The 25,371-nt window shown below is 35.1% G+C and overlaps 1 protein-coding gene across 1 annotated transcript; it reads right to left on the reverse strand.

The window, feature by feature from the left end:
- Window positions 1-3,444: 3,444 nt before the first annotated feature.
- On the reverse strand, window positions 3,445-24,136 carry OSTN (osteocrin; the record flags this gene model as incomplete). The annotated part of the gene is made up of 3 exons (XM_079704736.1): window positions 3,445-3,529; window positions 21,426-21,640; window positions 24,038-24,136. The coding sequence occupies 3 exons, from the start codon at window positions 24,134-24,136 to the stop codon at window positions 3,445-3,447; spliced, it is 399 nt and encodes a 132-aa protein (XP_079560862.1).
- Window positions 24,137-25,371: the final 1,235 nt, after the last annotated feature.

Raw genomic sequence — 25,371 nt, forward strand, 5'->3', positions numbered from 1 at the left:
ATCAGATTATCTTCCTTTCCAAAATGCCTATCAGGGAAGAGATTAGCATTTGTTCTGGAAACTAAGTAACACACAGCAGCTGTATCTAGACTTGATTTCAAACCAAGAAAGACTTCCATGATTACTACCAGTTTCGTTTTTAGTGTGAAGACTTATATTGAAACCCAGAGGTGAAAACCCACAAATAAAATTGCTCCAAATGAGTGTACGTCAACTCCCACAGAAGTGAAACAAAGATTTTCATAAAGTCTGAGATATGGTTTCAGTTTCCTTAAGAAATGGTTAATCAGTGAAGTTGGCAATAACAATTTAGCACACAGGCCTTATAGGTCATGAAGAGAATGTTGGCTTAGAAGTCCAGACACTGGGTCCTGGATCTTGCTTTGTCCAAAAGTCTGTAAAATTTTGGGCAAATCAATTTCCTCTCAAAGCCCATGTTCTCATTCGTTAAAAAAAAAAAAAAAGAAGAAGATTTAGGTTAAATGAGACTTTATGTTCTTTAATCTCAAAAGATTTAGCTGCATGATTATGTGAACACTATTTAATAGCTCAAGTTATCTATTAAATGATTCACATATTACATCTGTTTAATTCAAGGGAATATTGTGACAATAAGAAATAACATAGCAAAAATAATTTTGAAAAGTTGAATGGAAATCAGAAATATATTTTGATGGCCTTTATTATTTATAAATATAAAACATGAAACTACATGAGGAAGTCAAAAAATGTCTGAGAAATCTTGGTGATAGTAGCAGGAAGTAAGGAATAGAAACGATGGTTGAGCAATGATTGAAAAAGGAAGAGAAAATACGTGATATTAAGTTCTTTTCTAAACATATTTTTTTGTGATACTACTCTCTTGAGGTTATAATAATAAGGACAGTGATTGTCATGATACTCTGTAAAGTCTGTTAAGTGAAGGCCATAATATACTAATTTGGATTTCACTCAACAGTGATTCAGAAAACATGTTAATTCAACGGCCTTTTCGTAGTTTAGTAGCTGTCTGGAGTTTTCATGGTCTAAAACTTCATATAAAAATTTATAGGAGGGGCTTCCCTGGTGGCGCAGTGGTTGAGAGTCCACCTGCGGATGCAGGGCACACGGGTTCTTGCCCCAGTCCGGGAGGATCCCACATGCCGTGGAGCGGCTGCGCCCGTGAGCCATGACAGCTGAGCCTGTGTGTCCGGAGCCTGTGCTCCACAACGGGAGAGGCCACAACAGTGAGAGGCCTGCATACCACAAAAAAAAAAAAAAAAAAAAAAAAAATTATAGGAAAAATGAGTCTCTTGTATGATTTTTTTAATCATAACCTGTTTTGGTTGAATTCAGAAATACTAAAATGGGTGATAATCAAGGGTTGCAAAGGTGATAGGATACATGTGGAAACCAGCTGAACTTAATTATTTTAACCTCAGTGTCATAACGTTCTCAATACTTCAAGAAACTACAGGATTGTGGCCCGAATTTCAAGGAGTTACTTGATTTTTGATAGCAGTTATTTCCTACTCAAATATAATATGGTGATTGTTAACAGCCCCAAGAGTGACCATACTTGGTATATCTCTAGATATAAAGACAGTTCAGTCTGAGTTTTGAAGATGGTGCTGCTCAAAAGGCAGTGATATTGGTTGTATTCAGTAAGTCCTCCCGTATTTATGGACATTCAGTAACTTCTTTTATTTTATTTATTTATTTATTTATTTATTTATTTATTTAGTGGTACGCGGACCCCTCACTGCTGTGGCCCCTCCCGCTGTGGAGCACAGGCTCCGGACGCACAGGTCCATCGGCCATGGCTCATGGGCCCAGCTGCCCCCTTGGCATGTGGGATCCTCCCAAACCGGGGCACGAACCCGTGTCCCCTGCATCAGCAGGCGGACTCCCAACCACTGTGCCACCAGGGAAGCCCTCAGTAACTTCTTAACTGCATTGATCAACGACTCCACAGAGAAAAATATTTATTTTAAATAAGTCATTCTGAGAATGAGAAAGTCGAGGTAAGATATTGACTTTTCATTGTGGTTGAGAGTATTTGATGTGGAGAAAAAAATGACATGACAAATTAAAAGAGGATCAAGGCTAACGTGATGCTTTTGGGGCATCACTGGTCTGAGGATTATCTTGAGAAAAGCAGAAAGCAGAGTTCTCTCTCTGTAGCCTGAAATTGTCAAAGCAGTTATGGGTTGTCTTATCTATTTGCGAGGAAGAATGCACCCTCTGTAAGCCCTATTGGGAGAAAATACATTGCCTAGATTTTATATGCAACAAATATTCAGAATTTAAAACATATAATATGTGTGATTAAATATATTGTTTAAAATATAAGCTTACAATTTAAGCTTTCTGGGATTGAATTATACTTGTATCAATTACTAGCTATGTGACTGTGGATTAATTAATATATCTAAGCTTTCCACTTATTTGTATAATATAATAATTATTGAGTGCTTAACACATGTCAGGCACAATTCTAAGTGCTTAATGTATATCAATTCATTTATCCTCAGGACAATGCATTGTGGTAGAAATTATTTTTATCTTCATTTTATGAAAGAGGTTTTTAGACTTTAAGCAAGTTGCCACAGCTAACAGATAGATGACCTGGGATTTGACCCAAAAAACCTGACCTCTCTACCTGGCACTTTTACCCCTTATACTGTACTGCTTCTCAAGATGTTGGGATAGTAACAGTACTTACTTTATGGAACATGATGAGTAAATTAAACAATGCATGTATAGCACTAGTGTAGGACTCAGCACGGAGTTAACTTTCAGAACTGTAATATAAGCTGTTATCACTTGCACGTATTGTGTGTCCAATACATTCTGGGACTAGTACAAGAATCTAATTTAATTTCTACGATACCCTTATGTTATTATCTAAACATACAAGCTGTAGAGAAATAAGATGTCTTAATAGAAATGAGATAATGAATGACAGAACCAGGATTTGGATTATATGTCCTGATTCCTTGGCTAATACCCTTTCTGGGACACCATTCGCTCTCCTGTGTTCATGATGATAATTCTGGTAATGTAGTTATTAGCCACAAAATTGTGAGTGTCACTAGAATGTGTCTTCTTCATAGTAGAGGGATTGCTACACATTTATTTATATTTATGAAAGTGATTTATTGTTTATTAGAATTTTAATCTTTGCATATTAATATTCAATAATTACATAGAAATCTGTAAGAATAACTAAATCTTTTATTTTAGGGTGAAGTAGGTCTAGGAATGATCTTTTTAAATGTCATTTAAATTATTTAGCATCTATATACTAATCAAGTACAGAAATGTTTGAAAAAGCATATTTATAAGCTAAGGAATCAAAAGAGGCATTTACAAACCAAGATGGATCAGTTAGCCCATTGTGAAATGTTAATCAAAGCCTGCAGGTATTATATTTCTTCAAATTATACTCACAATTGGAATCAATTAGCCTCTGGAATTTGAAAGCCGGTTTCTACCAATCCGATCCATGGGGATACCAAATCGCCTTTTTGGATGATCTACTACTTTCCTGAAACAAGCGAAAAAGAACATTTTTAAGCTAAAGTCCAAGTTATCAATCATTAGTTTTGCTCTTTTATTTCATGCAGATCTGGGGACTTTCTTCTGGAGTTGGAATAACTGTGATAGTTCTCGTTCATCAGCACCCACTATGCATTAGACACCATCTCTTATCTATTCAACATCTGTTGAAGTAGGTTAGGCTTAGAGAAATTAAATAACTTATCCGAAATCAAATAGCCCAGATGAAAAGCCAGGTCTTATCAGCATAACAATCTGCTGAATGTTTAGTTTGGGTATGTCCCTTTCTCCTCTTCAGATTTGCATGTATTCCTCTGTTAATTGAGGAAGATTGCACTAGGTCAGCGGTTTTCCAGAACTTCTCCTTTAGAATGTTTCTCCTGGGGAAGGAAAGAGAGAAAAGGGTGCTGATGCTAAGACTGAATGTGGGGTAAGTGTGTCTCTCAGGTCTTCACTCAGATTTTACCTAGAGAAGCTTTGTATGTGATGGTCTATGTTTGTTATATGTACTCAAATATTGCTTGGAAAAAAATACTTCATTATTAAAATAAAGTTAAAAAAAATCCTACAGGAGGCCTTACAGTTTGTATGTTCTATAAATTATCTCTTTAAAAAGAAACATTTTAATTTGATTTGTTATTGCCATCACTTGGTGCTATCAAGTCAAAATCCTAACAGAAGAGGTCCAAGAGCTGTGAATGCATAATATACACTGGCTTTGGAATTAAAAGACATTTTCAGTCTTTCAGTCTTTCAAAAACCTATAGTTAAGTACTGTCTGAATGACAAGGATTTTTTTATGTGACATTTCTTTTATTATATACTATAACTTTTTTTCATTTTTCCTTCTTTATAACACGTTTTTAAGGAAGTATTATGACAACCCAACAAGGTACAATGTTAACTGGACTGGGACTCTTATCACAGTGTTAAACTTGTTTGAATAACTCTTTCTCTCCTGTGTAACTTTTTATTATTTTTAATAACTCAGTACAGAACCACTGGTTTCAGAAGTGGTTTTGCAGAGTTTTCCACCTTTGCCATCCTGCGAAATTTTGGATATCAGTGATGAGCAGACTCTTCCCAGGCTGATTGAAGCACTAGAGAAACGACATTACCTTTGCTTAAGATTGTACTGTCCTTTGAAGGAATTCCCTGGCAGTCCGTGGTTAGGACTCTGTGCTCTCACTGCCAAGGGCCCGGGTTCGATCCCTGGTCTGGGAACTAAGATCCCACAACCTCTTATGCTGGATGAGGATCAAATGAAACCTTGCAGAGTGTGGCTCAGGACCTGGGTCACAGTAGGAGCTCAAATTTCTCTGCTACCATAACGCTGCAGGTTTCTCATTTTCTCCTGTATTCACTTAGTATTTTATCTGAGAAGCTGCACTAAGCACCGAGACCTCCAGGTTAAAACCTATTTCCTGCTCTTCAGCATGTAACTGCCTGCTTAAATAGTGTCACACGGGCTACAGCAGATGGGAGTGATGCTTATTTATCTAGGTAACTTTTTCTAAAAATATTTTTACTGTTCACAAGCCCTGAGTTTTTAAGCAAACCAAGGGAGCAGGCATCTGCAAACACCTAGCAACTTTTCGAACCCGCCAACAAGCCAGTTACATGACAAGGATTTAATATTACACGAATAGTAGAGGACAAAGTTCTCTCATTTTTCTTGACGCCAAGTTTTCGCCTTAACTACCAGGTCTTATCAGTGTTCCTCATATCATTATTAGGTAAATAATTCATTTAAAAAGCTCTGAAAAGTATAGAGAACAATGGAAACATGAGGGACTTTTATCACTGTATCTTACACATAAAAATTTTATAAATATTGTTTAATTCTAATTAAAACTATTAATTTGAAGATAATTAATATTTATTTAATGTGTTCAATATGCCAGGTACTGTGCTTAGTGCTATGTATACAAGGATGAGAAAAATAGGAAGTGAACCTGATGGGGAGCTTACCCTCAAATGATATTGGTAGGAATAGACACATGTTATTATTATTCTTTTTTTTTTTAAATCTAATTCAGCCTTCTTTTCTGCTGATTCACATCTATCTTCTTGGGTTGGCCCTTTGTTTTGCTAGTCAATGTAGATAGCATTGTATGTATGATCTTATAGGACTGTCTTTTAGACAAACAGTATGATCAATATGGGGAAATCTGGGAAAAAAATACTTAGTGCTTATCCTTCACCTATCCATACCTCTGCCTCCATTCTTCAAGTTTCTGAAAATCACACCCTCCTAAGTGGTGCCTATTGTTTGCACATCTGGATTTCATGATAATAAATTGACCACATATTTTTCAACTTGACATTCAATTGGGAAACATATTGGGCTATAAAATTAGCATAGAGTGAATGATCAAGAGTCATAGGAAACTTTGCATATAGTTGTGCTTTAGGTCTTCTGATGTAATTATAAATAATGACTGCTGGAAAAAAAAAGAAAAATGTCTTCATGATATTTTAAAATAATTTTTATTCACATAAGTAGATTTACAGACTCCTCACTTAAGCAGTTATTTTCCTTGTAGTCAAAATAATGGTCACTCCTCCTCTGCCACCATAAAGGATGTCTGTGTCATAATCCATAGAATCTGTAAATCATTTACCTTACATAGCAAAAGGGACTTTGCAGATGGGATTAATAAAAACCTTGAGATGAGAAGATTATCCTAGATTATCTGGGTGGGCTCAGTGTAGTAAGAGGAGTCCTTAAAAGTGGATGATGACTCAAGAAAAGTGGGTCAGAGAGCTGCAATCAGAGAAGAACCTAAACCACCATTGCTAGTCTGGAAGATGCAGGAGAAAGTCACATATCAAGCAATGCTGTGGCCTCTAGACATTCTTAAAAGAAAACGAGGACCTACATCCTACAACCAAAAGGAACCGAATTTTGCCAACATCTTAAAATGAGCAGGAAATGAATTCTTCCCTAGATCCTCCAAGGAGCACAGCCTGCTAGTCTCTTGACTTCCTCTGTAGCCTGCTGATAGACTAGGTGAAAGAGAAATCCCATAGCAGCATACAGAAGGAATTTTAGGGGCAACCCCCTAGCTAGCCATCAATCATGTCAAAGTTGTCTGGAACAGGGGCCCCCAACCCTCAGGCAGTGGACCGGTATCCGTCCGGGACCTGCTAGGAACTGGGCCGCACGGCAGGAGGTGAGGGGAGGGCCATCTAGCGAAGCTTCATCTGCCGCTCCCCATCACTTGCATTACTGCCTGAACCATCTCCACTGTGGGAAAATTGTCTTCCATGAAACTGGTCCCTGGTGCCAAAAATGTTGGGAACCGCTGGTCTAGAATGGTATTTGGTGACTGGTGAGGATATCCTGGACTTCTGACCTACATAATTGTAAGATAATATAATTTGTGTTGGTTTAAGTCCAGAAGTTTGTGGTAATTTATTACCATAGAAATAAAAAACAAAACAAAACTGAGTACATTTGTCTGTATGATTTAGGGCTGAAGTCTGAGTATAAATGGTTAATACATAAAAGCATTAAACTGATGTGATTTTTATTCCTTGAGCCCTTAAATTCCTTCATGGACAACTCCCCGTTATAACTCCAGGGAAGGGGTAAGGTAGAAGCCATCCCGGGATGGAGGAAGATGCTCAGGGAAAGTCCCAGACAAGCAGAAGAAGAAGTGAGAAACCAGCCCCTTCCAGGTGTTCAAAGGACTGAAGAGAAGAGGAAGAAAATGGCACCTGGGAAAAGAGTAGTGCCTCACATGTGAACTGACCTCCCAAAGATTCTGCAGAATGGATAGTGTTACAAAAAATAATCCTTTTACTTTTTTAAAAAGAAGTATGATGGTTTCATGCATCATTATAAATTAGAACAGAACATTTATTGGTCCATATTACCAATGTATATTTTCAAAAGTCAAGGTAAAATAAATGAAAATAACATTTTTTTTCTTTCTTTACTATGGTTAATCTACTTTTCCTGCTCAAGTAAACTAGAGGGAGTTGTGGTATGGTAAAAAGCAAAAATAAACTATTTTTCTCCTTCCTTCTTCCCTACTCTTTCCTTCCCTTCTTTCTCCCAGATTTGATCCAAAAAATATTAGCAACCAGGGGATGTTGACTTGGCTTCTATTTATTACTTCTACTTACTGAAAAACAACAATACCTTAATAAGTTAAATAATTTCTACACAGTTTCTATCTATTCAGAAGTAAAATGGTAAACTAGTATTTCTCTTAACATTTTTGCTGATATGAAATATATATAACCATACTGCAATCTACAACACATACACTGACAGTAATACACAGTGTATAAAACATAAATGTTAACATAGAAAAATATTTTTAAGACCAAAAGGGAAAACTGTACTTTTTGACTATCTAGTCCATCTTTTGACAAAATAACAGTATGACATGGCTTATATTATATATCCATTTAAAACAATCCACCTTTTCCATTCTAAAATATTCTGAAAGTAGTTTAAGGATACAGAATACCTATTAAAGTAATATAGGAGGATGGATTATTTTAAATATAATTTTAAACTTCAGACTAAAATACAGACTTCTTGAGCCAAATATGATTTTCTTTAAAATTTATATTCTTTGTTAATTCAATTTCTAAAGATGTTCACCATTCTAAAACAACTGTTAGAAAACTTATATTTAAACTTTTTATTTAGAATCACTTCATACATACCAAAGAGTCTATAAATTCACCTAGGTTCAGTTTAAAAAAATAAAATAAATATCTCTATTGGTAGCACAAAGTTAAGAAATAAAATATTACCAGTACTTTAGAAGTCCTTAGTTTTCTTCCTCCCAAGTTGAATCCCTCCCATGACTTCATCCCAGAGGTAATCTGTAAGATGAATTTTGATCTAATATCTCCCTTCATTTTCTTTATAACCTATATGTTTTGTTCAAAAGTCTCTTGGTAAGTTTAGATGGCTCTAGAATTTTATTTGAAAGAAATGTGCAAACACTTTTGACTTCTTTCAGCAAATATTGTGTTTTGAGATTTGTCCATGTTGTCATGTGTAGAGGTAGCTCTTTTATGTTCAGTGTTGTATGGTATTTCATTGTATGAATAATGAATATACAAGTGCTTATTAATACATGACCATGGATGGGAATTTGAGGTATTTCTTTTTTTTTTCATGATGGTTATGTACTGTTCAGCTAGAAATTTTCTTACACATGTTTGTAATGCACATTTAAGGATTTCTCTACAGTATATTTTTAGAAGTAGAATTGCTAGTTATGCCTATACTTAATTTTATTACATAGTTCCAAACTGTTTTCCAAATTTGTTGTACAAATTTACACACCCAAGAGCAGTGTATGACAGTTCCTATTGTTTCAAATCTATGCCAGCCCTCCCACTGTGGACTTTTAATTTTGCCAATCTAGTGCATTTGTTGTTGTATCTCATTGTGTTCTTAGTTTGCTTTCCATGAATACTAATGAAGTTGCTAACCTTTCCCTTTGCTTATTGGCCACTTGGATTTCTTCTTTTGGAAGTACCTAAGTCTGCTGCCTGTTTTTCTATTGGTTTGTTTTTCTTTTAAATATTGATTTGTAGGAGAATTTCATATACTCTGAATATTAGGCTTTGTCAGTTATGAGCAAATATCCTTTCCCATTTGTGGTTAATCTTCTTTATTGTGTCTTTTATGAGAATCTTTAATTTTGCTTTGAACTTTATCAATATTTTTACATTTTGTTCATTAAATCACCTCTAATGTTACAAAAATATTATCCTATGTTGTCCTAAAACCTCTTGCAGTTTTGCCTTTCACATTTATATTTTTAAACCTTTTAAAATTATTTGTTATTTATGGAGTGACATAGGGGTCATATTTCTCCTTTTTTTCTATATTCACACTTAATTATTCATAAATTTTAGATTCACTTTGTCAAGTTTCATGGGAAATCCTTTTGCAGTTTTACCTGGAATTGTATTGAATCTAAGGTATAAATCAAGTTGGAGAAAATTGAAATCTTTATAATATTAAATCTTACTATCCAAGATCAGTTATTTAGTTTATCTTTAATGCCTTTTCATATATGTTAATAATTTTCTCCATAAAGACCTTCAATAATTTATTGGATTTGTTGTTGCTTATCATTTAAGAATATATGTTGTAGCATTTTTAAATAGGAGTCCCTTATTTTGTTAAAAAAGTTCCCTTCTGTTATTAGTCCACTGGTGATTTAGATCATGAATAGATGTTTAATTTTATTGAATGCTATTTCTGCATCTTTTGAGATAATATGGCTTTATTTCTTCAATTTATTAGCTCTATTATTTGACTTTCTAAAGCAAATCAACATTGTACTGTATTTTTGTGATAAACCCAACATGATATTGGTGTATTATCTTTTTGCGATATTTTTGGAATTGTTTTGTTGATTTTTTTGGTAGGAATTCGTATCTATAATTATTAATGAAGTTGACCTGTAATTTTCTTTTCTTGTTCTCTCCACACATGGTTTTGGTGTCCAGATAATGCTATTCTCATGAAATGAGTTGAGAACTGTACCTTATTTTTTTAGGTATCCTTTTGTTACTTATTTAATTATGTCATGGTCTGATAATATGTTCTGTATGATAACCAAGCCTTTAAAAATTTTAAGGTTTATTTTGTGAACAGGTACTTCATTAATTATTTTTTTTCGATACGCGGGCCTCTCACTGTTGTGGCCTCTCCTGTTTCGGAGCACAGGCTCTGGACACGCAGGCTCAACGGCCATGGCTCACGGGCCCAGCCGCTCTGCGACATGTGGGATCTTCCCGGACCGGGGCACAAACCCATGTCCCCTGCATCGACAGGTGAACTCTCAACCACTGCGCCACCAGGGAAGCCCCTTCATTAATTTTAATAGTTGTTTCATGTGAACTTAAACATTTTTTCCCCCAATTGTAGGATACACAACAATTTTTATTGATCCGGCTTACTGTTTTGAGTCCCAAGGAAAGAAACTTAGGAATCAGAGTGTGGAGGGTGTTCCCTAAAAACAATAGTCTGATTTGCTGTTATATCTTAAAGGGACAATAAAATGCTTGGCCCCTTTCAAGAAGGGCATGCAGCTCTATCAACATTGAGTGACAGCAAAAAGGGAAAGTATAGTAATGGCTAACAGAGAATGTTCATTTAAATAGTTCAGTAATTTAGATGAGTAAAACACAGAATTAAATAAATATACTTTAAATCTTAGGTGAGTATAGTAGCCAGGCTCCAAGATGAACCCCAATAATTCTACTATAATGCAGTCTCCTTCCACATTGAAAAGGGCTGACCTCTGTAACCAATAGCATATTGTGGAAATGACTTCTAAAGCTAAATAATGAAAAATATTTCTGCCTTGCTTTGTTGGATCACCCACTCTAGGGGAAGTCAGTTGCCATTTCCTAAGTTCATCTCACAGCCCTATAGAGAGGTTTACATGGCAATGAACTAAGGCCTTCTGCCAACAGCTAGTGAGGGACTGAGACTTCCTGTCATCAGCCTTACGAGTGGGCCATTTTGGAAATGGATATCCCCAGGCCCCATGTAGCCTTCAGATGACTGCAGCCCTGGCCAGCTTCTTCACTGTAACCTTGGGAGAGACCCTGAACCAGAATCACCTAGGCAAACTTTTCCTAGATTTTTGATGCACAGAAACTGAGTGAGAACATAAATGTTTATTATTGCCTTAAGCTGCTACGTTTTGGATAACTTGTTTGCATAGCAATAGAGATCTAATACGGTAAGATTCAAAGTGCTTTGGGATTCCACAAGAGAAGAGATCACAGCCAAGCTTGGAGGTTCCAGGAAGAAATTATGGGGCATATGAAAACAATAAAACAAATGGTGACCCCTGAGTCCTGCAATATTGGTTACCACAAGTTAAAATTACAGAATTAATAAATGACTATAGGAAGTTAGATATAAATATATGAGCTTGGAAAAAATTAATGTACGAGACAGAGTAAAATGAAGGGGACTCAGCAAGTTCCTGTAAAGAATGAAAAGAGAAATCATTAAAGTCTACAGTCATGTTTAAATTTAAAAGAGACAATTAGGTTTTCAAATTCAAATTCCAGAATGTTCTGATGAAGGACCACATTAAGTCTGAGTGATGATGTAGTTTTTAGTGGCCAGTACATAATGTCTTTTTTCCTGAGTCCACCTTCAGAAACAATACAGAAATAAGATATGAATGATCAATGCGGAGAAATCAAAATGTCATTTTGATCAAGCTGAATGTAGAATAAGACTTTAATTTGCATTTAAATGACTTTCTTACATCTCCTCTGAGGATTAGACGGATTTATACAATTAGTCATAATTATCAAATAAAAACAGAAAGAAAAGGGATGAGCTGAGCATGCTCAACTACTCCTCTCAAACTGACCTATCAAGTACATGATTACTTCTCCTTTGAGAAGTAGTGAATAAAGTGGTGGGGCTTGGGGCCAGTCTTTCCTTAACTGGAGTTTCTCTATGTGGAAACATGAGGCTGAGAAATATGACTAAATAAATGGGATATGTTTAGAATAATGAAAGAAACTGCTATTTCATTAGCACACAGTTGACTTATGACTTTTAGAGTTCTGTCTCAAAAGTGGTAATTCAATGTTAAATAGATTCTATTAAACTTATGATGGTGGTGCTGACTAGACATAATGTCAGCTTCTGAAGTATTATCCCAAGGAAAGGGCCATATGAACAAGCATTCAGAAACAAACCAGGAGCACTGGAATCAAAAAATGAGATTTAAAGGGTTCAATGTAAAGTAACCCAGGCATGCTTGATTTGGAAACTACCGTAGAGCTGTAGGATTAGGCAGAAAGTATTTTCATTTGCTTGACTCATGAGCCTCTTTGAGGGTCTGATGACACTCAAAACTTCTATCCAGCAAATGAATTTACACAAAAATGTCTTCTAGAATTTTCTTTTTGGGGGAGTAGTTAATGTACATTTCAAAGCCCATATATGGAATCAAGTATTATCCCTTTTAGGAGAAAGTTTTAAACCTTCATATATGAGTTAGTGTAGAGAGAAAAGGAAAAGGAACTTTACCATGGAGTTGAGCTGGGTATAAGAGGCAAGCAGTAAAGAACAATTATTGGGAACAATGACCCAAGATCAATGCTCAAGGGTGTTTCCTATAGTACAGACAAACTTTTAAATATGAGGAAGGAAACATGGAAATAGGGCACCACATTCTGAATCCTTTCTCTGTGTTCTTCACTATGAAATGGAGCCCATTTTGAACTACCTCCTTTGGGTATTAACAATTAAGTGCTGGAAAAAAATAGCAAAAATCATGAGATACCTAGGTTGGCCTCAGCCTGCAACATTGCTTCACAATGAAGTAGAAAGGTGAAATGTTAGGATTTTCACATTTAATCTTTGGCATGGTCATCAAAAGCGCAATCATATCTGACAAATTGAAGTTGGAATTGCTATTCTCAACATTAGTCTGAACCTTATGTCTGGCTTTGGATAGAAAAACATATACTGTTGGTACGGTTTTTCAAAATGATTTATTTAATGCATGCATCCTAAGTGAATCTCACTTTTCCTGGCCTTGGACAAGTGTCTTATTCACATATAACTTTAATTTCTTTATCATAAGCAGCTTATTTCAGTGGAAAGTCATTGGACTTGGAGTTCAACAACTTGATATTCTAGCTACATTATGCCAAGGAAATCATTTTATATCTGTGAAAATATACTAATAAAATGGGGTTAATATCTTCTTAGGGTGTTAGGAATTAAAAAAAATCCCAGTGTATCAGAATGTTAAAATGGGATTCTTTCTATCTCAGTTTTGGCTGTGGTCTAGAAAAGTTGAAGGGGGGGGGAAACAGTGGTATTTTCTCTTGCATTCTAAAGTAAGGTGCTAGAGTTATGCACTATTTGTAAAGGAGGTTGTTACAAACTAATTTTCTCAACCTTCATCCAATAAAAAGATTGATATTGAATAGGTAAAGAAAGAGAATTTCTCTGGAGCAAGTTTATGGAGAACAGTGACATTTCCCTCTTCTTTCATATAGAGAAAGGACTTCAAGAAAAGCTTGACATATACCCATTGAAGCAGGGTAGACCTCACAGAACAGACTATGAAATCTAAAGGGCAGGAGTCTGTAAGAATTGGCTCAATGCCAGAGTGAAGAAATGGTTATATAAGCAACAGCTTTACTTTGAGTGACCAGAGTCAAGGATGTGGGTTTTCTGTAGAACAGATGTAGAGCGAGCATGTGGGTAGAGTTGGCCTAGGCTAATTATAAAAGGGAACTTCCCTGAAGGGCTTTTGGCCAGGGGTTACGGGTGAGGCACCAGGATGCTGCTGGTGGTGTCAAATGAAGAAACTGAGCGGGTAGGATAAAGGTGAGGAGTAAAACTGACCTGCTGAAAGAGAAGCATAGCCAGAGGCAAGGTATTTATGTCAATGTTCCCTATGGGGGCTATGCAGTGACCCCACAAAACGGCCCATGGTGAGGAGTCATCTTTGAGCATTTACTGAGGCCAGAGAGCACAAAAGTCAAGTCATGATAGCATCAGTCAAGTAAGACTTTTCTTTACTTTTCTGCACCCACATCCCCAGTACTAGAGGGGACATAAGGCAGCCCAGTGTTGTAGAGGAAGGGGTGAGGACAAACTGACCACAAACCTCTTCCCAGTGCAGCTTTCCAGCTTGAAAAGGAGAAACTTTAATAATATTCATAGTTTGGGCTAAAACATATTATTTTTATTATTTTAATTACTGAAATATGATTGTTTTTCTAATAAAAGTGATGAGACAAATTTTTATTTCAGTGTGACCTGTAGAGTCATAGTACCTGCCTGTGTTTTTACCCAAGAGATAGGAAAAAACTCCTACTGAATGTGTTTGAATGCATGTGGGTGAGGGATAAAGTTGCTTTTCTAATTATGTTCTATGGAGTCTTCTCTTTCAATTAAGTGGTTATAATAACAATGTTAGAGAGCAAAGTGTTTATTGACCTGCGTCTATAGAATGTATAAAACTGTGCTGGGTGTCTTCCATCTGTTCTCCAGATACACTCTCTGACTTTTCTCACCCTACTTTCAGTCCAGGAAACTAACCTCACTGGATCCCAGAATAGTGCCTGTACTCCCTGGCTTTGGTTTGAGACAGACCTAATGGGCAGCCTTGGCAGGAGAGAGTGGAAGGAGAGAGGAAGTGAAGTCAGTATAATTTTCTCCTTGCTGCCTCCTTGCAAGATCACTTCCTCCTAACTGAAGGTCACGGCTTCTCCCAAGGCATCTGAATCTTCAGACCAGGGTCCTGAGCTGTTGTGCCATCCATTATGGTTTGCTCCTACCCAGCCTTTTGTAAATAGTCTTCCTGTGTCTAAATCCTTCTCAAATTTTCCTATCTCAAATGTTTCCTGTTTCCTGCAGGAACCCCGACTGACACAATGATATTACTTGCTTTGCTGACCTCAAAATATTAATGGGAGAATTAAAACAATAACAGTTGTGAAAATGATTATCCTAATTAAATTCAGATATAAAGTATTATTATTTTTGTTAATATTTTACAAGGCATTTTCAGTGTTGTGTGAAGAAGTGAGAGAAACCACCCTTTAGAAAAGTTCCAATACCTTCTAATATTAAAGTGTCATTCAAATAGTAGATATAATTTTCCTAGGGATATGGTCATAGCTGCTTCCGTTTTTTTTTTTTTTCATAAGCTGAATGACCATTAACTTCAGGCTTTAAACAAGTGAACCGAATGAAGAAATATTTTGAACTTCAAAGCATAGTTGAGATAACCCTGCCCTGAGAATTAAAATAGCTTGCACATCCAATTGAAAATGAAGCTAGTGTCATATTCAGGTGAAAAAAAAAGTTAAATATGATATAAAATAGGAACAGATGGTTCTTTGCTTCATTTTATGATGATCTGACATGGACTTTGCCCTGGTATTTTTTATGTTTGTTTGTTTTCTTTTTTCTTTCTCACTAGCTGTTCATTCATTCTTCACATTTCCATCTCTTATGGACCTTTTCAAAAGCAGAGTTTAAAATTTTTCTTTTCTGAATATTTTATAGTAATTGAAAATAAAATAATGCATTTCATATGCGTGAGACAGAGTTTTAAAATCTGGGGTCATGTAATTCAAGGATCCATAAACATGGATGGGAAATGTTACACCTTTAGTCTCATTATCCTCTAATTGAAATATAGCATTTGTTTCAGTTATGAATGTAGAAAAAAAATCACCATGGTGTTAGTAGTAAGTAAACCCTTGTCACAGTAGAAATCACAGATATATTCGGATCACATTTTTGTCGTTACAGATACTTTGAAATTGTTTTTATGTTCAGCACTACTTTAATTTATTGATATTTAGACATGTCTTTTAGATCTTATTTTATGCATTAATAAAGAAGCATATATGTTGTCATATTACAAATTCATTTTAAGTATTATGATAATTCTGTTTCTATATATTAGTAACCTTTGAACTCATGACGTTTGTCCATTTAAAAACAATATTTTGAGAAGGGGTCCACAGTGGCCAACGACACAGAAAGAGCTTATGAATTCCTAGATTTAGTGATGGGTGAAATCTTTGGGCTACAGTATGGAAAACGGACCTCAGACCTATAACCTTCTCTCGGTGAGTATGAGAAAATAGAAAATGCATGCCCTGAGAAGGAGAAAAACTGATGGCATATACATGAACATCACAAGTGTTTGTAAGCAACAAAGAAATTGTTTTGTATACGTTCATGCATAGTAAGGTAACAAGATAACCCTGGCCTTGTGAATAATTCAAAAGCAAGTAAAGAAGTAGTAAAGCTATCTGGACTAAAGGACCAAAGGTCTTATCTCATATAATGTAATCAAAGAACAGCAAATAACATTATGTACAGCTCTCCCAAGCAAAATTACTATAATTTTTAGAAATCTTTTAATAAAATAGTTGCAAAACTCTAAACTATATATTCTTGCTACTAAATGTAGGAAAACATTCATTTTAGTCCTGTGACTTTATCATATACATTTAAATGATTCTCAAATATCTTTGCAACAGATGATAGAAAAATTTAACATTTAATGTGTTTTGAGTTAGCATTATAATTTGAAAGAAATCTAAATTATTTTTCAATTAAAACTCAAGAATGTGTATAGAAATATATTATGCAATATCTATTACTTATCTCCCACTGTTTTCCAAATCTCTAATAGACAAATTTAATGTTTGCTTTAAGACTAAGAACAGGAATTCCTGAATAAAAAATGAATCCTGAAGGAAAAGCTCACAGGAAGTGTCCTTGGAATCTAATTCAAAGGGGTAAAACATCCACTATCAAAAATAAAAGTATAAAAGACATAAATAAATTATATGTAAAAAAGAAAACTATTAATTTGTATATGTCATTCTAAATAAATGCTAAATAAAACAATCCTGATATAGGAGGTCACCTTTGTTGTTAAGCCATAGAGTACAAAGGAGCAGAGTCTCTGCATTCTAACTGTAGTCATGAAACAAAATATAGTGTCTTGATTAGGGGAAATTCTCAGTTTTTCAAGGTCATGCGTAAACTTCTGTGCAAATGCATTATCTGTCCTTAACACTTCCAACCTTCTGGAAGTAGTTGGAGGTGAAGGGAAAGGTAGATAAAAAGGCAGAAGAAAATTGACCAGTTTTGACCTCTGAAGATCATTAATTAATAATACCCTTTCTTTATACAACACTCAATGGGACCATCACAATCTGGTTCCAGAGACACTGACTAAGATTATATAGGTTTTGTACTGCGCAGTCCAGAGGGCAACAATATGAATGATTGCTGAAAACAGCATCCCTGTTTGGTCCTAACTCTCCTTCCCAATTTTATTTTTAACCCTGCTTCTTAGGTTGTATGTTGATACTGAACCTACACCATGCTATTTAGTCATCCCAAGAACATGCCCTGAATGTTCAGGCCTTTAAGCCATCTCTTACCTGACTTCCTTTTAACAGAATAATTTTTCTTAATCCAATTAACCTTTCAAAAATAGTACTAGTTATTTGGGTCAAAATGTGCTGTTATTACGGAATTTGGCAAATCATCTTTTTTCACCATTTTTGGAAAATTATTGAAAAAATACCCACAATTTCTTTAAATAGTGATTCTCTTCTACTTATCACCATTAAACTCTAATTAGATTAAACTGTATGTTATAATTTCTCATTCTGTTCTCCATACCTTTGTGATATATTCTGAGTCATTTTCTTAGCGTTATCATATGGTGAATGTATTTACTCTTCTGCCAGGTCTAATCTCTTGTTTATCTTATTGTTTCATTTCATTTCTTTAATTTGTTATGAAACATTTCAAACACAGGCGAAAATAGAATAGTATAATAGACTCCCATGTATGCATCATTCTAAGTCAACAATTACTGATTATGGTAGGTCTTGTTTCATTTATTCCTTTCCCACTCCTGTATTATTTTGAAGCAAATCCCAGACAAATACTTACAACTAAATATTTAAATAACAATAAATCTAATTTCTAATGTAACCACAGTACCATTTTCATATTTAAAAGAGACAGTAGGGCTCCCCTGGTGGCGCAGTGGTTAAGAATCTGCCTGCCATTGCAGAGGACACGGGTTCGAGCCCTGGTGGGGGAAGACCCCAAATGCTGCAGAGCAACTAAGCCCATGCACCACAACTACTGAGCCTGTGCTCTAGAGCCTGCAAGCCACAACTACTGAGCCCACGAGCCACAACTACTGAGCCCACATGCTGCAACCACTGAAGTCCACACTCCTAGAGCCCGAGCTCTGCAACAAGAGAAGCCACTGCAATGAGAAGCCCGAGCACCGCAACAAAGAGTAGCCCCCACTCGCTGCAACTAGACAAAGCCACACACAGCAACAAACACCCAACACAGCCAAAAAGAAAGAAAAAAAAAGAGACAATAATTACTTAAAATCATTAAGTAGCCACAGTGCACATTCACAATTGTCTCTTACACATGTTAATTTTTAAACAGACAATTGCTTGAATTAGAACCCCCCCAAAATTGTGACTAGTTAATAGGTCCCTTAAATCTACTTTGATCTTTTGGATCCCTTCCCTCCTCCATCTCTTGTTTTTCTTCAAATCTTTGTAACTTATTTATTGAAGAAACTAGGTTATTTATTCTGCTGTTTTCTACAGTCTGAATTGCTGTTTGCTTCCCTATAATGTTTCTGAAGTCATTTCTTTGTCTTCTATATTTCCTGGAAATTGAGAGCTAGAACTAGAGGCAAGAAAATTTTTTTTTTCAATTCTGTTATATAGGTAGTGTTGAGTTCTTCCATCAGGGAGCATATAATGACTCACTGTTTTTTCTTTTGTGATGCTAGCAGAAACTGACAATCATTGTCTAGAGCCATCATTTCATTAGGGTTTGCAAAATAGATACATTCTAATACTAACACTCCTCTTCATTTATTAGCTGGAATAATTCTATAAGGGAGAATTTCTACATCTACTAATTCTGTTGTTTCTTCATTGCTTTAGCTGTACAAATTCTATAAAGAGAAAATTCCACGTTTTCCTTCTTCTCCATGTCTGCAAGCAACTATTTGTTGTAATATCCTTTTGTGTTCAGCTAATAGCCATGAAGCAATAAAAATCTCATTCTAAATTTCATATGCTCCCCCTACTGTCCCTGAATTGCTTGATACTTTGCTGTATCTATATTGTCAGACTGCATAACTATAACACATGGCACTCTTTTTTTTTTTTTTTGTAACCATCATCACACTTTAATTCTAAAGTTATGTTCACACCAATTCTTATGATGTTACCTCTCTAGTCATTTTGATTTTTTGAAGAATTTCTTCCAGTAGCTTCCTCAGGAAGTACTCATAAGAACAATATTCCCTAATTTTTTACACACTTATAATAGTTTATTTTTAGCCTTTATATGTGAAAATCTGTTCAAATGACTAAGTGCTTGCTAATTTCCTTTTCTTACAAGCCAAGCTATGTTAGATAGATTATATCTCCTAATATAGTATTTCTTTATGACACTTCCTAAAGAAATTGTTATGATGGAATCTCATTGTAGATTATATATATTTATAAGATTTATGTAAAAAATATTTGCTGTATATGCTATGTATGCTATTATAAATTTATATATAAATATTTACATAAATGTTTACATGTTGACTTTCAAATTATATTGTAGACTGTACTGCAAGATCCAGGAATCAAAGAAATACTATTTATTAGAAGGCACAATATTTTCTCCACTTAACTTTTGGCTTTCTATAACCTTCTTTAAAAATTGCCTCTCTTCTTGCTTTGTGTTATAATTTGTTATAAATATTTCTATGTTTCTTATTGGAATGTGATCTCTTTGAGGGACAAAGACTATATTTTCCTTCTTTTTTCCACCGTAGCCCAACACAGTGCCTAGAACATAAGTGGAACTAACTTGTATTTGTTTAATTAGAATACGATCTGAATTTCAAAATACATGTGTGGTATTTTTTTCAAGTACATGTTGGATAAATTATAGTCCCAAAGTGATGATTTTATTTCCTAGTGTAACTTTGAGAATCTTTCAGAAGTCTAGCAAATTGCATCCTGTATTGATGAGAATCATTTAGCAAAAGCAAAGTCACAGACCAGGAACAAAAGTGATGTGTCCTAGAACGCCAAGTAACCAAGTGAAACTGCACTAAAGGATGTGGAAATGAGTGCAGGAAGAAAAGAGGTGCCAGATTATGAAAATTTTCATAGAATTTCCTTAAGGAGTTTGCTTTTATCTTTTAAGCAATGGGAACTTTTCATGAAAAGATTTTTGTGTTAGATGATCCCCCTGGTAGCAGAGTAAAGGATGCATTCACCAATAAAGGGGTGAAGATGGTGGTAGAAGTGGAGATGGGGAAAGACTGGAGAAAGAAAACATGTCAAAAAGATGATTTAGGCCAGAATTAGGAAAGCCTTAATGTAAAAGGATATTCTGGAGATATTAAACATATAAAACAAGTAGTATTTAGAGAATTTAGTGAATAATGGAATGTTTAAAGTAAGTAAATGGAATCCTGGTGAGCAAAAGGGATCCTAGTAAATTCCCCAAATTCCAGACTTTGGGGAATTGGGTGATCTCTTGTGACACTGCTGCTGTGAAATGTACAGCATGAGGAAGAGATACTGAGGTGGTAGAAAATGAATTAAGTTTGGAATGACTGCTTTAAAGTACTGACACTCAATGATTAAAGAGAGATTTAATTACTCTAATTCTGTTATAATAGTTAACAGTTTACAAAGTACTCATTTGATTTTTATAGAGGTAAGTAATTATCCCCATTTTCCAGATAAATAAGCTGAGGATCACAGAGAATAAGATTCTTATACAAGTCACGTGGCTAGAAATGCTTAGAAATTTGACTTAAACACATGTGTCCTGACTCCAGGTCCTGAGAGCTCTTCACTGCCTTCTTGGTATAGGAGAGGGGACTTATTCACATCATTTGGAATGCTGTGTAACAAGGGTAAAAATAAAATGGTATTGTGGTTACCTTTATTAAATAGAAAATGCAACTGACCAGAACATTTATCTCATAGAACATATGTTTCCCCTTGCTTCCCAAATGCTGTTATGTCTTGTAAGAGCTACTTTATATTTATATGCAACAGAATCTTCTTCAGAAAACATTTTGACAAAAATATTTGTGCATACTATAGCAGTTATTTTGCTCCCTAAACATTATTTCTAAAATGATGCCATTAAACTCAGAAATTAGCTAAGACACTTTTAAACCTGTTTACCTACAAGGTTTCATTGTATTTTTTTTTTAATGTGGACCTCTCTGTTTCTGAACCCAGAGTGAAAGAATTAGAAAATGAAAATGTTCCTTCTCTAAGAGTTCACTTACCTCTGTTTACCTTTATGATCTACAGAACCAGCTGAGAGTCTGTCCAGGGGAGAACCAAAACCAGAGAAGCTTCTTTTCTTCTTTGTTTCAATCACATCATTCTCCAGAGACACAAGTTCATCAAGAAGTACGAGTTTTGCTGCCAGATCAGTGGCTGATTTTTCCTCCTTGACTTTGGGTGGTGACTGAACATCTAAGACTCTAGAATCAAAGGCCTATAGGGCAGGAAAGGTGATTCCATTCATTAACAAGAAGAAAATACATACAATCATCTGCATTTGTTTTTTGCTATTTTTAGCTGACTTGCCTGTCATGAACCTTGATTTCTCATGAGTTATGATCCAGAGAGAAAGACTTTTGGAGACAAAAACACATAGAGATGAGGTTTATCCAAAAGAAATGGAAAGGAAACAATACACACACACACACATACACATACACACAAAGAAAAAAAATGGTAAACTCCTCTAAAGGAGGCCTGCCTCTAAAATTTAGTATAACTGATTATTCTTTCAGATTCTTTCCCAGTAACAACTGCATCCTTCCTTATTACTCCAAAAGCACTTTATCTATACTTCTTTCATCACTGCCATTATTACATTTTCCCTTGTATTAGATTACGTACAATATATTTGTATTGCCTATTAGATTGTGAGTAACTTGAGGGCAAAGACTAGGTCTAATTAGTCTTTTATCTGCTCTATTCAATGCCTATCCCAGTATTTTGCTCATAGTTAGTACTCAGTAAATTTCTGATGAATATTTACTGAATGAATTCTGAAAAAATCTAAACCTCATGTTATTTTCTTTTCACCACTCATTCATTCCTTACTGATTCAAGCCACTAAACATCCACTGTGCAGGTCCTGCGTTAGACCCAAGAGATACAAAAATGAGTAAAATCCATTCTGTGCCCTGAAGGAGCTTACCATCTCCACTCATGTGATTTACTAACAAATATTAATGAGTGTCTATGATGAGTCAGAGCTATCCCAAGGACTTTTTTGTCCCATGTCAGATTTCTTGTTTATTTGTTTATTTACACATATTGCCACCTGGCATGTCATCCAAACCATAAAAGTATAAGCTTCCAGTTTGTGAAGTCTGTCTTCCTTTCTCAGGTGCAATCACAGCATTTCAGAAAATGCCCCTGCTAGCAATCTGGAATCATTTTGTTGTGCAGGGGATGCTACTTCCTTCCCAAGAGCCTGAGACTATTCCCCTGTGGGAAGAAGGGTTAATAACTACAGGGGTCTCTTCCCTTTCCTCCTTTAGTCACATTCTTGCTAGACTCTTGGCCTGGGAAAGACTCTTTTTCTTCACTTCCTGTCTTTATTTTTGAGTTACTTCTCTTATTCTCTTTCTATTCCCTTCTTTTTTTTCCCAATAAAATGAAACAGTAGTACTTTCCAAGCCTTTTCATCATTGACTCACACAATTCTCTTTTGCAATACTTACAGTCCACCTCAAAGCTCTTGAGACCTAAAGTCATTGAGCTCCTTCTTTCCTAAACCAGTGAAATCTGTTCTAAGACTAGCCAGTTCTTTCTGGAAAACCTCTCTTGCCCTGCTCTTTCTGATTCCCATGAGGAGAGATTTATATCAGGTCCTCTTCACTGCTTAGTGCACACTCTCAATCACCATATAATTTATTTATCTCCTCTCTCTCTCTCTTTTTTCTATTCTGTCCTGAATACTGCCATGAAGTTAATTATCCCCAAACACTACTTTCATCATATAAAAACATTAAAAATCTCTATAGCTCTTTGTAACTCATAGTTCAAAGTCCACAACTTTTAAAAAACCTCAACTTCTGTTACTTCCTTACATAAGCCTGGCGGCATAGAAACTAAAGAGGGGAAAGATGTTATAATCATGAAAAAGAAACTCTTAAGATCAGGAGGAAAACCTTCAAAGGGCACATTTAGGAGAACTTTTATTATCTCTCAGAGCTTCTTCCAAAAACTATGTGTTCATTCTTCCAACTGACATATATACAAATTAGATTTTTGTTTCTTTTTAAAGATATTCTTAGTCATCAGGAAAAATTCACAAAACTTGTATAAAACTTGTCCTTCAGTAAAACACATTTCAGATTCTCACTTTATGTTATTTAAGAAGCACAAAGAATGTATGTTTCTATTAAGATCAAATGAGCCAAATTAACTTTTCTCTGTGTGGCGATGTCCTCACATTTCTTTTCCTTTGTAGTTTAGTCTTGGCAGCAAGAAAACATCTGTAGAGTGATAAAATTTTGGCCCAACTACTCAAATCTTGACATGTAAACGACTTCAAATTTCACATAAAAGCACTTCATCTTCATGTAATTGATTCAATTATAAATATGGCTGAAATTATAATGAATTTTCTCCTATAGTTTTTGGTTTATGGAATACAAATCTTTGTTGTTACTTACAGCTTTTTTTTAACATTTAGATACCTGTTTTTCTCTGAATCCATGGTGAAGACAAGGCATAGAAAGAAATGCCTATTTACTTGATTTTTGTGTTATCAAACCTTCTCCCTACTTGTCAGCAACACCTGCTTCTGACATTAGTAAAAATGGCTTATGTTCATAAAAGAAGTATGGTCCCTTAAGCTAGTTTCCATTACCTCTTCTGTGACATCCACTGAGAGCACTTTTCCTGAGCTCCAGACCATCAACGTCACAGCCAGGATAAAATGTGCACTTGCCAATCTCCAGTCCAGCATCTAAGGGTCATACACATCAGGGTTAACATTGATTAGTCTGGCAAGATAGAAAACAAAAAATGTCTATAAAGTTTGTTATAGGCAGGTAATAAATCAAGTTATTCAGCTCCTATGTGTTGGAGTGCACCTCTGCAAAACTTATATAATACTTAATAGAAGCTGTCAATCTCCCAGAATGAATTCTATCAAGGCTTCATTTCCATGGAAACCTAGATTGGGGTTGTACAACAATAATCATAATTTAACTCTAACCCAAGTCTGAAAAATCTAGTTTGTGTAACTTTATTCTTTGATTCTCTAATCCACAGAGTACAACCTCATGTACCTAAGGGGAAATGTGTTAAATTGACTAGGTATGAGAGACTAAGGCCTGATGGGATTTGTGGTGAGCAAGAGAGGATGTGCTGTGTCTAAAAGCACTTCAATCCAAAATTTCAGAAACACCACAGTTCCAATAGGAGACTATCTTTATGGCCTGTGATATGTAAGGATTTCTTGAGCAAGATTCAAAAGGTAGATCTCATGGAAAAAATTAACGAATTACACTATATCAAAACTGAAAAATTCTACATGATAAATACAATAAACAAATTACAATAAAAAACAAATTAAAAATGGAATATATTTTCAACAGATATAAAAAAGAAAGATTAACATTTGGAACATTTAAATAACTCTGATAAATAAAAATTTAAAAACAGACTCACAATTAAGTAAAACTGGGCCAAAGTTTATAAGGAGACATGTATCTGAAAGTTCATAGCTTCATTTTATATAGTAGTAAAAAAACGAATCAATTCAAGTACCCTACTCAAGAAGAAATGGATTGATCAAACGAGGTAAATTCATACTATGGACTTTATGCAAATAAATTAAATATAAGTGTTATCTACTCTTCAAAACAAATGACCTGAATATTATGTGTAATTATATGCAAGGATTTAAAAAAGCAGATTTGAGGGGAGATTAGAAGTTCTAGAACAATACATGTGTCATGCTACCATTTACCTAAATTGGAAATACGTAAAGCAATTTCATATATTTTGAAATCTATACATATAATTAAAATAGAAACAAATGGAACTTGATTCATGACTATGATTACTTCTGGGGAGGGTGGGGAGTATATGAGATTATGGAGAAAACACAAGGGACTCAGTTTTTATCTCTCTATATATACATAGTAAAGCAAACATTTTAAAATATTACATTTGTTAATTCTGTGTAGTAAGCAC

Source organism: Hyperoodon ampullatus (genome assembly GCF_949752795.1).
Source record: "Hyperoodon ampullatus genome assembly, chromosome: 5".
NCBI lineage: Eukaryota > Metazoa > Chordata > Mammalia > Artiodactyla > Ziphiidae > Hyperoodon > Hyperoodon ampullatus.